The sequence below is a fragment of the Musca domestica genome, unplaced genomic scaffold, assembly GCF_030504385.1.
Source record: "Musca domestica strain aabys unplaced genomic scaffold, Musca_domestica.polishedcontigs.V.1.1 19, whole genome shotgun sequence".
NCBI classification, from domain to species: Eukaryota; Metazoa; Arthropoda; class Insecta; order Diptera; family Muscidae; genus Musca; species Musca domestica.
This window is the reverse complement of record NW_026712245.1, coordinates 5993580-6009390: the sequence shown is the minus strand read 5'-3', so window position 1 is coordinate 6009390 and position 15811 is coordinate 5993580. Positions and strand designations below refer to the sequence as shown.

The 15811-nt window shown below is 35.6% G+C and overlaps 1 protein-coding gene across 5 annotated transcripts in view; it reads left to right on the top strand.

The window, feature by feature from the left end:
* Positions 1-4582: 4582 nt before the first annotated feature.
* LOC101901430 (protein phosphatase 1L) overlaps positions 4583-15811 on the top strand; it is a 36682-nt gene continuing 25453 nt past the window's right edge. For 2 of the 5 annotated variants that reach the window (XM_059121176.1, XM_005187460.4), the window contains exon 1: positions 14770-14931. Coding sequence is in view for 2 of the 5 variants with exons in the window: in XM_059121174.1 (XP_058977157.1) it covers positions 14696-14915 (220 nt within the window). In the remaining 3 variants the exon portion in view is untranslated. Of the gene's footprint in view, positions 5331-14680; positions 14932-15811 lie in introns of those variants that run through there. The other 3 variants (XM_005187461.4, XM_059121174.1, XM_020038181.2) reach the window with 3 other exon arrangements.

The following is a 15811-nucleotide window of genomic DNA, read 5'->3' as shown; positions in this document are numbered from 1 at the left end:
TTTTAATTTATAGCTAATTTTTATATATTCTAGAATACAGAATAAAAATCCAAAAAAAAAAAAGAATATTTAATATTCCAGCTCAAGAGATAAGCGCTATTCACCACATCCATTTCTACAGCTGCTGATAAGAAGACAAGCTGTGCCTTCATGACGATGATGATGATTAAGATGATGGGTGACTTGCTAAGATAGGTTAAACTACATGCGTTTACATACACTAGGCGAATGAATTTTTTATATTTATACTAACATTTTATAGTTTTTCAAACAGTTTGTGTTAGGCATTTTTAGGACTCAAGATGCACGATTTATTCAGTTCGAAGATATATTTTTAATTAAGGGTTCTTTCATCATACTAAATTTTCAGACTTTCGAGGTGCCACATATTTTAAAGTTCTTCCTTTCTTGGAAAGAATATTAGGAACATATTTACCTTTTGCATCAAAATGTCTTCAAAATCTTTCCTTTTGAAGTTTACCGAGGAGGATTTCAGTAAAACAATTGCACAATGGACCCACATCCAATATTTCTGTCCAAAACTATTTCAAAGTCTAAATACAGGGTGAGATAGAAAACTGCAACAAAGTCAAACGTCAAAATTTTTAAATTTTGTGGAATTAAATCAAAAAATGTCGGAAATAGCATTAAATTTTAGAATAAGCTTAGATTTGTTCGAATTGGTCACCTTTGGCACGTATTATGGCCTTCAAACGGCCAATGAAACCGTCACACGCTGCCCAAATGTTGCTCTGCGTTATTGTGGCCCATTTCTGGCGAAGCGCTTGATTTAGGTGATCTATACTTTGGTACTTTTTAGTGCCAACCTTGCTTTCCAAAATACTCCAGACAGAATAGTCCAGCGGATTGGTATCCGGAGATTTTGGTGGCCATTGTGCGATGGAAATTAAGCGTGCTGAGTCCTGTTGGAATGTCCAAGGACTGCGGCCAAAATGATTGCGGGCCTCCAGACTATTTTCGCGATAATATTCGGCATTTATTCTGATGTCACGGTCGATTAATACGAGCGGAGAGCGACCATCGCCTGTTATTTCGGCCCATACCATTACCATGGCCGGCGCTTGAGTTCTGGTGGCCACCCGAAGGAGCACATTTTCAGCTGACCTCTTTGGCAAGTAAACACGATAATTTTGTTTGTTTACAAGCTGCTGGACAACGAATGTTTTCTCATCGGAGAAAACCAAATTCCGAAGTTCGCCACTTTCAGCCCAACGAAGCAACTTTATAGCTCTTTTGAGTGTATATTCTTGAACTTTTTGGAATTTCACTGGCTTTACCACGAGCTCATTTTTCAATATTTGCCGAATGGAATATTGCGATATGTTCTGCTCACGAGCCATTTTTCGGCCACTGCGACACGGGTTTCGATCAAGTCGATTCTTTATTTTTCGAAGCATTTCTGCTGATGTTGCTGTTTTCTTTCGTCCACTTCCTTGACGTCCGATACTGGTATTGCAGTAACGAGACACAAAAGATTTATTCACATTTAAATGCTGTAGTGCTCTAATCATAGCCACTTGTGGTTTTCCAGCCAAATATAAAGAAATCACACTATCACGCTTGAATATGGAATTCACGAATAACTTTTCTTCTAGAAAATTCTCACCAAAATGCTTTTGTACGCTTGTAAACAGTATAATGAGCTGTCACTGGAGTAATTTAACAGCTGTCGGATGAGTGGCTTAGAAATGACAGCAGTCTGAAGTTGGTTGCCGTTTTTTCATCACACCCTATAAAGATTGGACTAATGTCGATTTTCCCTTTTATATTCAAAAACACTGTGCATATTCGCCAATCCAATGACATGTGGACATAATTGACACCCATTGTAGGTGATTTTCTTCACTCTCCCAAAAACACAACAAGTTATCAATAACAATCAAAAGAAATAAATTGTCAATGAATGTCGTATACATGCCACTATGGATTTTTTCTCTTCCAAATTCACTCTCTCATGATACTAAGTTGGATACTCTCCCAAAATCTCTCTCTCCCACTCTCACCTCCTCAAATCATCCGCTAATTTGTCTGTCTCTAGCATTAGTAACTAAAAACTAATTGCATCAACATACACTGGTGGCCAAAACTAAAGGAACTGAAATTACAAGGAGAATGAATGTCCTGTAACTTTTTCAAAAATTAAGAAAATGAGAAAGTTTTTCTTGTTTTAAATTAGGCACTTTATTCACTTTTTAAAAACCTAAAACATAAAACCAAAATTCATTTTTATATAAAAAATAATGTTTGGTAAAGTCAATTAACCCTATTTTGGCTTGGACAAAACAAAAGCAACTCTGCTGTATATTCATATAACCTCTGCAATTTCAGTTGTTTTTACTGTGATATTTATCGCTTTTTGCTTCCTTCGACAATTTCGCTTGTCATAAATCCTTTTTAAAAAGTTTTTTACAACAGTATGTTTTTTTCTTTTCGTTTTTTAAGTACTGCCCAAAAACATTTTAAAAATGGCTAAAAGCAAATACAGTACCTGAATAAAACAGCAAATTATCAGTGACTATCAAAACAACATATCACAGAAAATGATTTCCGAGAAATATTTCGTAAATATTTATGTGATTTCATAATTATTTCTGTATACTTAGTCGGTTTTTTTGAAACTGGATCAGGAATAACAGTCTATAACGGATGAAGGCCGTGAAAAACTTCAGCCGTACTGATCCACAAATTGTGAGAGAAATAAAAAACAACTATTTAAGAGTTCAACTGGATTGGTGAGAGATCAATCATTGGATATAAGCTCGAGATCAGTGCGTAGACGAGTAGTGGCAGCTGGTCTGCATGCCCGTAAGACATCAAAAAACCATTCATATCTGAAAAAAATCAAAAAGGCTTTCGGAAACGATAATATTAAGTGGAATCAAGCTCAATGGAAAAAAAACGTTATTTCTGGGATGAGTCTATGTTTAATATTAAAGGCTCAGACGTGAAAAATTTTACGGTGAGAAGACCAAAAAATGAAGGACTCAAGCCGTAGTGTTGCAAAGGTACAGTGAAGCATGAGACAGGGTCAAAAATGGCGTGGCGCTGTTTTTCTTTCTATGGACTTGGACCTATCCTTAAAATAAAGGAAGTTGTGGATCGGTTTGTTTACAAAGATGTGTTGGACATCACGTTGTTCCCTTACGCTGAGTAAAATATTCGGCTGATTTGGGTGTTTCAGCATGACAATGATCCCAAACTTGTACAAATATTGGTTGCGGGAGTCAAAAATTCATGTTTTGTTATGGACGGCACAATCACCTGACCTAAACTCCTTAGAAAAGCTTTGGAGTATCGTAGATAGGAAGCTCAAGAGAGATTCGGAAATAAATAAGCACAACATATTCTAAAGAATTCGGTGTGCCTGGGAAAGCACACCCAAGGATCAAATTGAGCGTGTTATAGATTCAATGCCTCGTAGGTGTGCAACTGCTATCAAAAATAATGGTTATGCTATCGACTACTAGCCAAAATTTAATTATTTTAAAATAAAAAATCAAAAGTTGCTTTAGTTTTGACCAAGCAAAATTTGGCTCATTTCAGTTTTCTACATATTATTTTTCGTTCAAAATTATTTTTGTATTTTTATTTTTAGTTTCTTAAAAGTGAATTAAACCCCTCATTTAAAACTGGAAAAATAATTACGATTTTTTTATTTTTGTAAAAGTTACAGGACATTTATTGTCTTTGCGATCTAAGTTGCTTTAGTTTTGGCCACCAGTGTACATACAGGCAACGTATACGCCACGGTGTACTGTACACCTTGGCGTATACGTGTGATGTAAACATTGTCATTGTTTTGTATGAATTGTGGGTATAAATGTATGTGTGTGACTGTGTTTTGGTTTTTGTTATGATAGCGACACAGTTTCATTTAGAACTGCATTTCATTGTAAAAAGCGGGTGTAAGTGTGTGCGTATTCGTGTCTTGTGGCAGCCATGGTATCCAAGCGACAGATAACAGCTGAATGAGTTGTTGTTTTTGTTGCCTGAACAAGAACAACGTGCAAAAAACATTAGGTATGACTGTATAAACCCCTCTCCCGACTATTATTTTCCAATTAGATTTTTAGCACTCACCACTCTTTCACTCTCTCTCATGAATTTAGATTACACTTAGTGAGACAATGAAAACAACGGTGTTGTCGTCGATGAGTCTCATTTCCGATGTCGCGATATATGTATTTGGTGGAGGCGTTTCCTTCTGCTTCTGCTATCATCATACTAATTCATGTGGATAGGTAGGTATTTTTTGTTTTGGTTGTGCCACCGCTCATGATGTTGTTGTTGCTTTCAATTGTCACCCAAAATGTGTGTGCATGATATGTCCGTCCGCGTCTGTCTAAATGATAAACAAAACAAGAACAACAGGGAAATTATTTCTGTCCGTTATTTTCTCGTGATTTCTTCTGTTAGACACCAATCCACCAATTGTCGTAATGTACACTCTGGCGCGAGCTCTCTCTCATTGTCTCACACTCTCATCGTGCATGAGTTTTCTTCGGACTTTCATCCGTGGCTGTCTGCCGTTGACGTTTTAGCAAATACGATTTCAGTTGTTTTCAGAAAATTGCCTATAAATTAGCCAAAGAGATTTGTTTCGGTTGTGGTGCAGTGCTCAGGAAAAACAAAAAGAGAGTGGTGAAAACAGTAAAAAATCAAAACAAAATTTCCACAATAATAAAAAACAAATATTTTAATAAAAAACAAATAATTGTGCGTTTTATAAGCTTTGTAAAAATTCTTGGCAATGAACTTGTCCCAAGGATCGCTCGTGCAAATAAGCTTACTTCTTGGCGTGATTCTTTGATCCAAGTGAAAATGTCATCCTTGTCAAAACAAAAACAAATCAAATTATCCAATATTGTCTTGTGTCGTCTATCCATTGAACACGCTCAAAAACAAATATTATTGAATTTTTCATGACCGAATAATTTTTGGGCCCATGCACAACAACAACAGCAACACTGTGGCGTCCTCCTCCACTATGAATGGCAGACAACAATTACAAAGTCAGTGTCAAGTTATTATTACAACAATAACAACAGCGTCAGTATTATAGCTGTAAATCAAATTTTAAACAACACCTTCAACGTCATTGAGAAGTGAGTGTGTGTGTCTGTGGCGGGTGACCCACCCACTGAACACGGTACCAAATTCAAATTTGATTTGACATTTCTTGGCGTTATTGTCCTCAACATCAAGTCTTTTTTTCCCGTTATCTGCAGTCATAATGGATATCCAACATCACCATCATCACTACATTTCCTTTCGACGATCTTTAAAACGCTCGATTAGCTTCAATGCAGGTATGTATGTATGGTTGCCACCAATATGTCGCCAAAGTGTAATTTTTATGTTTCCTCATAATGACCTTGTACGTGTTACGGTCATTGTTCATTGATCTTCCTAAATTTTTATTAAAAATTGACATCGTTGATTTTGAAAGTGGATTAAGTCGCTATCTACCAGTGAATCTGCTAGAAAGACTAACAATTCTTTTTTGTTTAATATTTACATGAAAAATCCAGTGGGTTATGAACGTAGAGCAGGAGAAGATTCGTGTATCGGCGTTTTGAAAGTTTGCATCAAAGGTCACTCTCTCTCTCTCTCTTTCACATTTAAAGTTTCGGATTAAGATTCATAGGAATCTGTGAATTTTATGTGGCGTCTTCTGCAATATCACTTATAAAAAAATGTTTTGGTCGAAAACTTCAACCATTAAGCGAATTCCTAAAGGGGTCTTTAAGGTCCTTTTTTTTCAATATATGGTTAAAAATGCCATTTCAACTGGATTGAAGCAAGTCAAAATATTCTACAAAATTATTTGTAATAAAATTCTAGTATAGATCAAAGTATATGTCGCTAGGAATTCATAAATAATAAAAACACATTTTAAGGTTAAAACCACACTTATGTTAGTTTATGCAAAAGTCGCCTACAAAGCATCATTTTCAAAACATGACTTCAAAGAGAAAAACAATTCTTGATCAAGTCTCACCGTAAGTCTCTAAGGAAAAAATATCAATTTCCATTTGTGGGGAACATACCAGAAGGGGTGGGCCGATATCTACTACCTTCACCTTAATATGTGTTGATAGAAATATTGAGATGAGTTAAATTTGAAGAGAGTCGGATGCTTATTTCGCAAATTGCAAGAGATATAATTATACAAAACTTTTGACACTCTGTGAAGGAGATACCAGTTGGTGTGGACCGATATATTCCATCTTCAAAACAGATCTTGTGTTAGTAGAAATATTGTGATGCATGAAATTTGAGGAGAATCGAATTCTTATTTCGTATTTTATAAGAGTTATAACAATTTAAAAAGTTTCAGTCGATTTTGCCGAGAGATGTATGCCCTCATCCAATATTTGATTGTTAAAATATTCAGTGTGACCTGAAAAAACTGCAACAAACTTCAGACTGCTGTCATTTCTAAGCCACTCGTCCGACAGCTGTTGAAATTATTCCAGTGACAGCTCATTATATTGTTTACAAGCGTACAAAGCATTTTGGTGAGAATTTTCCTGAAAAAGAAGTTAATCGTGATGGAATTCAAGCGTGATACTGTGATTTCTTTATATTAGGCTGGAAAAGCGCAAGTGGCTATCGCTAGAGCATTACAGCATTTAAATGTGAATAAATTCTTTTGTGTCTCGTACCATGGCTCGTTTCCGACGTCAAGTAAGTGAACGGAAGAAAACAGCAACATTAGCAGAAATGGTGCGAAAAGTAAAGAAGTGACTTGATTCAAACCTGCGTCAAAATGGCCGAAATGGCTCGTGAGCTGAACATATCTCAATATTCCATTCGGCAAATATTGAAAAATGAGCTCGGAGTAAAGCCATTGAAATTCCAAAAAGTGCAAGAACTTACACCACAAAAAAAAAGACTCAAAAGATCTAAAGAGTTGCTTCGCTTGGCCGAAAGTGGTGAACTGCCGAATTTGTTTTTTTCCGATAAGAAAACATACGTTGTCCAGCAGTTTGTAAACAAGCCAAATGCTCGTGTTTACTTGCCAAGGAGGTCAGCTGAAAATGTGCACCTACGGGTGGCCACCAGAACTCAAGCGCCGGCCATGGTGATGGTGTGGGCCGTCATAACAGCCGATGGTCGCTCTCCGCTCGTATAAATCGACCGTGGCATCAGAATAAATGCCGAATATTATCGCGAAAATATTCTGGAGGGTGTATTAAAGCCTTGGTCACGCAAACATTTCGGACGCAGACCTTGGACATTCCAACAGAAATGACGCACTCAGCACGCGCCACCCAAAAATGGTTGCTTCATTTCCAGCGTATAATAGCCACCAAAATTTCCGAATACCAATCCGTTGGACTATTATGTCTGGAGTATTTTGAAAAGCAAGGTTGGCACTAAAAAATACCAAAGTGTTGATCACCTCAAGCAAGCGCTTCGCCGCGAATGGGCCAAAATACCTCAGAGCAACATTTGGGCAGCGTGTGAGGGTTTCATTGGCCGTTTGAAGACCATAATTCGTGCCAAAGGTGACCAATTCGAACAAATATTACAAATTCTAAATGTTGATGCTATTTCCGACATGTTTTGCTTTCATTCAATGAAATTAAAGGAAAAATTTTAAAATTATGGCGTTTGACTTTGTTGCACTTTTTTATCAAACTCTGTATAGGCGGTACTGATATATGGACCTAAACGAAGACATGGACCTGCATAGACAATTTTCTGTCACATAGTGTAATACCTATTAGGAACTTCAAATACGAAATTTCCAACAATTTCGGTAAATATTGTACTTAAAATCGTCAAAATACCGAATATAGGCGGTACTGATATATGGGGCCTATACGAAGACCTGGACCTGCATGACAATTTTCCGGCATATGTTGTAGTTTCCATTATGAACTCTAAATACGAAATTTGAAACAACTCCGGTGGATAATGTCGCTAAAATCGTCAAAATGCCTAATATTGGAAAGGACCCTTATGTGGTGGCTATACAATATCGTGGACCTATATAGACAATTATTTTTCAGGGAGTAAAGTACTCAGAAGGTACTCCTTTTGTGGATTTTCAGATAATTTTATTGGAAAATTTTGCTGCAATCATCAAAATACCAAATATCGGGGGGTACTTTTGTTTGGGGGGCGCTATACGATATCGTGGACCGATATAGCCCATCTTCAAACTTGATTGTCTGCGCACAAAATACTGAAAATTTTAGCTTCCTCTGTGTATTCGTTTTGATTTCAACAGACGGACGGACGTACATGGCTAAATTCTGATAAAGAATATTTCTACTTCGTTATGTCTAAAATGACTATTTAGATGAGTTACAAACGGAATGACAAAATTAATATACGGTCCATACTAGGTATGGTGGATGGTATGAAAAGTGATGGTAGTTAATTTGCTATTTTGAGTGAAAGCATTAAAAGATCGCTGTTACCGCATAACATAACATACAATGTAAAATAACATTGTACTTTAACATAATAAAGATATTGCATAGTTGATCATGTTGATTATGATGTTGAAAATGATATAAACAGACTGTTACACTCCAAAATATCTACACCTAACACCCACTTAGGCCACTTTCAAAATCAACGATTCAATTACGGTGTATTGTCATTTGTGTGTTTTTATACCTATTCTTTATTTTTCTGTTCATTTTATCTTTTATGTTATGATCTGTATTTGCTGTTGCTGCTGCTTCCTCTTCTTCGTTGTCGTCCTCCTCGCTATTATTCTTTGTCTAATTGAGCTTTATTGCCAAAAATTGTGTTGATTTTTTGTTATTATTTTCATCATTCAATTACATGTTGCTCTCAAATCTCCTGCTCGCTCTCAATGTGAGATTTTACAAATTTAAAGAGAACATTTATTTGGTTACGACAAAAACATAGAGAAGACACAATTAATGACGTCGCGAAATATATATTTTTTCCTGTGATTTAATCTTGTTTCCTTTTGAAATTTTTGTACATCTGTCGCCCGGTGACCTTTAAAAGCAAAATCAGAAGGCGACAAAATTACAACAGATGGACAAAGATTTGTAATTATTAGTTTTGTTAAAAACACGTCACATGCAATGGTATGAATATTCGTGTGCATGTGACGTACTTATATTGTAGCGGGTGTAAACTGCAAGATTTAAACTCCTCTACTATTAAAAATGATAGAAAAAAGGTAAATAAATAATATCACATTTTAAATGCTCAAGGAATCAGCAAAATCCATCCAATTAAAAAACGTGGAAAACATCTATTAAAGTTGGAGCAAAACACATAAGAAAGATGTAAACCCCCAGCCTTGAGTTATGATTATTCAAACTGTTGACCCTTTATGGAGAAGGTTCCGAAGCAGTTGACCGGCCAATATTGACCAATTCGTATCCGACTTCAGACTAATTTAAATATTATAACGTGCCAGATTTGTACTACATCGACTATTTCTTATACTTTATATGAGAGATGTGCAAGTTTTTTGGAAAATGTGGACAGATATAGCGGGACGATTTATTCCATTTTCATACTCCATCTAATACAGATAAAAATATTGGTATGTGCAAAATTTAAAGGAAATCAAACATTTCAAACTCAAACTTTAACCCTTTGTGGAGGATGTACCAGAAGGAATGGTCAAATCTCTACTAACAGATCTTATTTTGATTCAAATATTGAGATGCACCAAGTCTGAATGAAGTCGCATGTTAATTTCGCGTTTTATGAGCTTTATGGATATTCAAAATTTTGTCCGATGAATGAAAATGAGTGAATGAATCAGAATGAGTGGACCGATATATTCCATCTTCACATCAGACCTTGGATTATTAAAAATATTGTGATGTGTATAATATGAAGAGAACCGGATGCTTATTTCGGATTTTATGATCGTTTTTGTTATACAAAACTTTGATCCTTTGGGGGGGAGGTATAAGAAGAAATGGTCCGATCAATTCCATCTTTAGAACAGATCTTATTTTGATTCAAATATTGAGATGTACCAAGTCTGAATGGGATCGGATATTAATTTTTCGTTTTATAAGCTTCATGGATATTCAAAATGTTGTCCCTTTGTGGAGGAGGTACCAGAAGGAGTGGACCAATGTATTCCATTTTCACAACAGAAAATGAGTCAATAAAAATATTGTGATGTGTGTGATTGAGGAACGGATGTTTATTTCGGATTTTATAGTCGTTTTTGTTATTCAAAACTTTGACCCTTTGTGGGGGAGGTACCAGAAGGAGTGGACCGATCTCTGTCATCTTTATACCAGATCTTGTGTTGATGGAAATATGGAGATGTGCCAAGACTGAATGGAATCGGAAGTTAATTTCGAGTTTTATGGATATTCAAAATTTTGACCCCTGATGGGGGAGCTTCACAACAGATATTGTATTAGTAAAAAGAATGGGATGTGTGAAATATGAAGAGAACTGGATGAATATTTTGGATTTTATAATCGTTCTGGTTCTTTAAAACTTTGACCGTTTGTGGGGGAGGTACCAGAAGAAATGGTCCGATCTCTACCATTTTTACAACATATCTTGTGTTGATGGAAATGTTGAGATGTACAAAGTCTGAATGGAATCGGAAATGGAAAGTTAATCTCGCGTTTTATGAGCTTCATTGATATTCAAAAATTTGACCCCTGATGGGGGAGGTACCAGAAGGAGTGGACGGATATATCCCATCTTCACAACAGATCTTGTATTAGTAAAAATAATGGCATTTGTGAAATATGAAGAGAACCGGATGCTTATTTCGGATTTTATGATCGTTTTTGTTATTCAAAACTTTGACCTTTTGTGGGTGAGATACCAGAAGGAGTGGACCAATCTCCACCATCTTTACAACAGATCTTGTGTTGATGGAAGTATTGAGATGTACCAAGTCTGAATGGAGTCGGATGTTAATTTCGCGTTTTATGAGCTTCATGAAGATTCAAAATGTTGACCCTTCGTAGGAGAGGTACCAGAATGAGTAGACCGATATATTCCATATGCACACCAGACCTCTGGCTAATAAAAATACTGTGATGTATGTAATTTGGAGTCAATCCGGCTCCCTCATCACATTTTATAAGAGTTATAATTAAAAGTTTTGACCCTTTATGGCGGGAGGAACTTGATGGAATGGGATATTATTATCCATTTTCGCACTTAGCACTGATGCTAATATTAAGATTTGCAAAGTTGGAGCAAAATCGGAGAATTCTTTCCCTTTCTGTGCAGTAAAATATTTTTTTCTTTTTTGAAAACGTCAACTTTTGGTGGGTATGTACTAGAAGGAGTGGCCAAATATTGCCCATCTCTGAACTCGATTTACCAAGTTTGGATCAAATTGGATACTTCAGTCGAGAGTTATCGTGCGCACCAAGTAGCCAAACAGACGGACGGACATCGCTAGATCGACTCCAAATGAATCGGATTTGGTCCAAAGAGACCGTTATTTCGACTAGGCACGTTTTGGCCGTATAAAATAATATATACCCTCTCTAGCCATATGGTTGAGGGTATTAAAAAGGAGGCATTGAAAAACAAAAATTCAGAATTCACGTATCTTAAAATGCGAATTTCCTTGAACCTGTTTCACCTGCAGACAAATATTGAACCAGTCTGTACTTCTGCCTACACGCAGCTAACATTTACACAACTTCCAGAAATAATTTAGGTCACATCACCAAGTCTACATACATAAATAAGGAGAAAAAATAAAGAAAGAAAAGTGTAATGTTCAGGCCAAAGTGTTGCTATTGAATTCAAGCATTGCTGCTGACACTGGCAAACACCTTTTCCCCAATCAACAGTGAAACTGTTTTGTCCATAGTTACAACACACACATTTTCATACATTCGTTGTATGTACATTGTCTGCCACCAACTAACTATAATTTGTTTGTACTTCAGATAATTGATTGTTGGTTCGTTGTTTTGGATTTCTTTAATTTCTTCAATATTACCTTTCCGTTGAATGCTATGACATCGCCTTGTTGGTTTTGTTTCGCGTCGCTCGTTCGTTCGTCCGTCCGTCTGCCCGTCGATGGCAGGCAGCACTTCCTTCTCGAAATAGCAGTAAATGATTTGAAATTGAATTTTTTCTACATTTCGTCTTAATGCGATTGTCGAATACGACAATTATTTGATTCACGTGTTTAAGTTGTAATAGGTATACGAAAAATATACGTAGGCTGTTTCCAACTGTTTTGGGGATTTTCCAGGGCGAGAAATTCAAAAAGTTACCTCCAGATATTTTTCAAATCATTTATTTTACGAAATAAATTTAATGGACAAAACCTCGTCATGAATTAAACAGATAACTCCTAAAATATTTTATGAACTGAAAAAAATGTTAAAAAGCATCAGTCGGCCTTGCCGTCGGTTTATATACCCTCAGCCTAGCGTTGTGAGTGTTCCAACTGTTGACTCCTTATGTGGGAGGTACTAGAAGGAGTGGTAAGGAGATCTCTGGTTAAGAGATATTTAAAGAAAAGCATTGCTAATTTTTTTTTGAAAGTTATGGAGATATAAATACTGAAAATTGTGACTCTTTGTGAGGGAGGTACTACCACACCAGATATTTCTTTAGTAAATATATTGGGATATGTGAAAATGAAAGAGAATCGAATGTTTTTTTTCGCATTTTATGAGAGTTATAAAATTTTACCCTTGTGGGGTGAGGTACCAGAAGTAGTGGTCCTATATATATTTAATCTTTACACTACATATTGTTATAGTAAAAATATTGGGAAATGTAAAATAATTAGAGAATCTGATGCTCAATTCGTATTTCATGAACTCCATGACTAATCAAAATTTTGATCCGTTGTGTGGGAGGTACCAAAAGGAGTTAACTGACACACTAACATGACTGGTGATTTTTTAAAGCAGAACACCTACTTAAGTTCCACTCAATCTTCAGTAATTACCATCACACTTATCAGATTCTTCTATTGGAGATCCACCTTAAATCAACAACCCATTTCCCATCGAACAAATCAGAAGGCCTGAACCTGCCTTCATCCTTCGTCAAATGCAATCTAGGTTTTAGCTACTGGCTCTGAATAATCATTCATCTCAATTCCAGGTCAAGCGACATAGCGCCAAGTGGTCTTCCTGTTCTAACTCTGGTGGCGGAACTTCGTATGTATAGGTCCAAGTTTTGGTATAGCCCCTATATAACGGTACTTCCCGATATTCAGTATTTTGATAATTTTTGTCCCTTTTTCCCCCAAATTTGTCAAAAATTTGAAGAACTACATTGGGTTCTCGCTTCGGTGGGAGAACATTGAATATCTAGGTCCATGTTTTCCTTATAACGGTATCCACCGAAATTCGTTGTTTTGATAATCCTAGTCACATTTACCCACGAATTTGTTTCAAATTTTGTATTTAAGAAGATTTGGTAGATGACTATCCTTGAAGTATAAAATTGTTTAGAGGTTCCCGTTTTGGTATGGTCCCATATAACGGCCTCACTCACCTTATGGTTTTTTGATAACTTAACTGCATTGTCCAAGTGTTCTTACTGGTACATGAAGTTTAAAACGGAACCCGCTTGAATTCAGATATTTTTATATAAAAATGTTTGCTTTACCCTAAGGTGAGGGTATTAAAATTTGGACCGAACTTAATGTTTTTTTACTTATTATACAAGCAAATTGAAAACATTTTCATTTTGGAGACAAATGTTGCAAATTTATGTTTTTTTTTTTTTTTTTGTGGCTAATTTTTGTGATTTTCAAAATAAAAATGTTTTTAATTTGCATGCACAAAAAAAATCGCTGGATTATCATAAACAGCTGACTGATTGTCGTAGGAAGATGTAAAGGAAAAGTTGGAAGTGAATGGCAATTGCAAATTAGAGGTCGGCAAGAATTTTTAAACCCTCTTAAAGCCGTTAAATGCTTAAATTACATTCATTTAATATAACACATTTTCATAGGAGACACCAAACTGTTATAATTTGACATTTACTCATTCCATCATGTTTATCTTAATATTTGTCAAAAAAAAAAAAAAATACGAAAACGGAACATAACAAAAACACAAGGAGAGAAAACGCCACAAATTGCGTTACTCTCTCGTTCTCCAAGTAATGCTAAAAAATATGGTTGCCATTGTGAATTTTTAAAGGAGTTAGGGATTTTTGTAAAATGATTTGTTGATAAAATTGTTTAAGAATAATGTTTTGTCTTTATTATCATACATTTAACCCATACTATACAGAAAAAAATCGATAAACAAGTAGACCGCTCAAAACACACCTAAAAACTAACCATGTCGGCCTTACACACTTTAGAGGATGAAGAGATTTCTGTTTTACCTATCAGCGAATAAAACATTCAAACGTTTGATTTGCTTATTGAATTTTTAGCGTTTTCTTTATGTCACGATTTATATATTATAAAGGCGATGATTAGAATTTTTTAATGTATACGTCTCCACTAACTTTGTTTTAAGAAAATTATTGCCTCCACCTAAAAGGCCCAGACTGACAAAAATGTATATTTTAAATTTAGCTGAGGACTGATTTTATTTGGCATTAACTATTTGAAGCACTCGATTTAAAACCCGACATTTTTAATTCTCTACAATTGGCAATCCTAAGCTGATAAGTTTATTTTGTCTCTCCCACCTCTCGCTCTCTTTGAGAGAATTCTTTGTATTTTGCCAAACAAACCATGGCAAATTGCATACGGGCCAGCCAGAACGTACCGTTAGTCTTTCCCAAACACGAGTCGAGTCAACAAGTTGAAAAGCAAAGCATTCAACGAGAGAAATTCAGAAAAACGAGAACAACAGCGGCTGTAAACAGCGACGACGACGGCGTCGGCAAAATTCTCGGGCAGAGAGAAATAAAAAGAAAATTGTGTAAAAAAAAAAACAATAAATTATCTAAAAGTAAAACAACCAAACGGTAAAAAAATGAAAATTATAATTTGAGTGTGTGCAGTGATGCGGCTGCGACAACGAAATCAAATAAAATTATTGCCCCATTAAAGAAAAAGTTAAATTTAGATAAGAATTTTATATTCATTTCGCCTACTTGGGTTATTTTTGGCATGACATATTTTCGTTGGCTAGGAAAATAAAAAATAATGCAAATAAAATGAAATATAAAAATGAAGAATTTTACAAAGTGATAATTGAAGAATTTGCATTTACCGTGACAAAGAAGTTTTTGATGCATGCACTTGCAAGAAGAAAACTGTGATTTGTGTGAGTGTATGTGTGTGTGTGTTTGTGCGAGGAAGTGAAGCACAATGAACAACGCAGAAAGTGAAAAACCAGAAAAAAAATCTCAGAAAATCTACTTTGATTTTTTTTTTTGGCAAGCGAACGCATTAAATAACAAATAAAAAATATCACAAAGAATTAAACCAAACATTTTAACAAATCAACCACCACCAAGCAGACGCACAGACGTACACACAACAGCTGAGTTGACTTGACTGCTGCCAATAAACCAAAAATATTAAAAATAACACACGCGCTGCTATTGTCGCTGTCAAAAATGACCGAAAAAGAAAGAACACCACACAAAAAACAAATGTCCCATCGTCCCAGTAAAAACAACAACAACAAACAGCATTAATTGCAACAACAGAACATTTTTTGATTTTTCCTTCACTAGATAATCTTTTTCATGAGCACACCCTACACCATTCTGAGGGCATTATAAGATTGGATACATTTTTGGTACTTGAGATGTTAGGAAAAGATTTAGAACAAATGGGGAAAATAAGTAACATTGAATGAGCGTGGCCAAGACCATGTACGCTGAACATATGTACTTG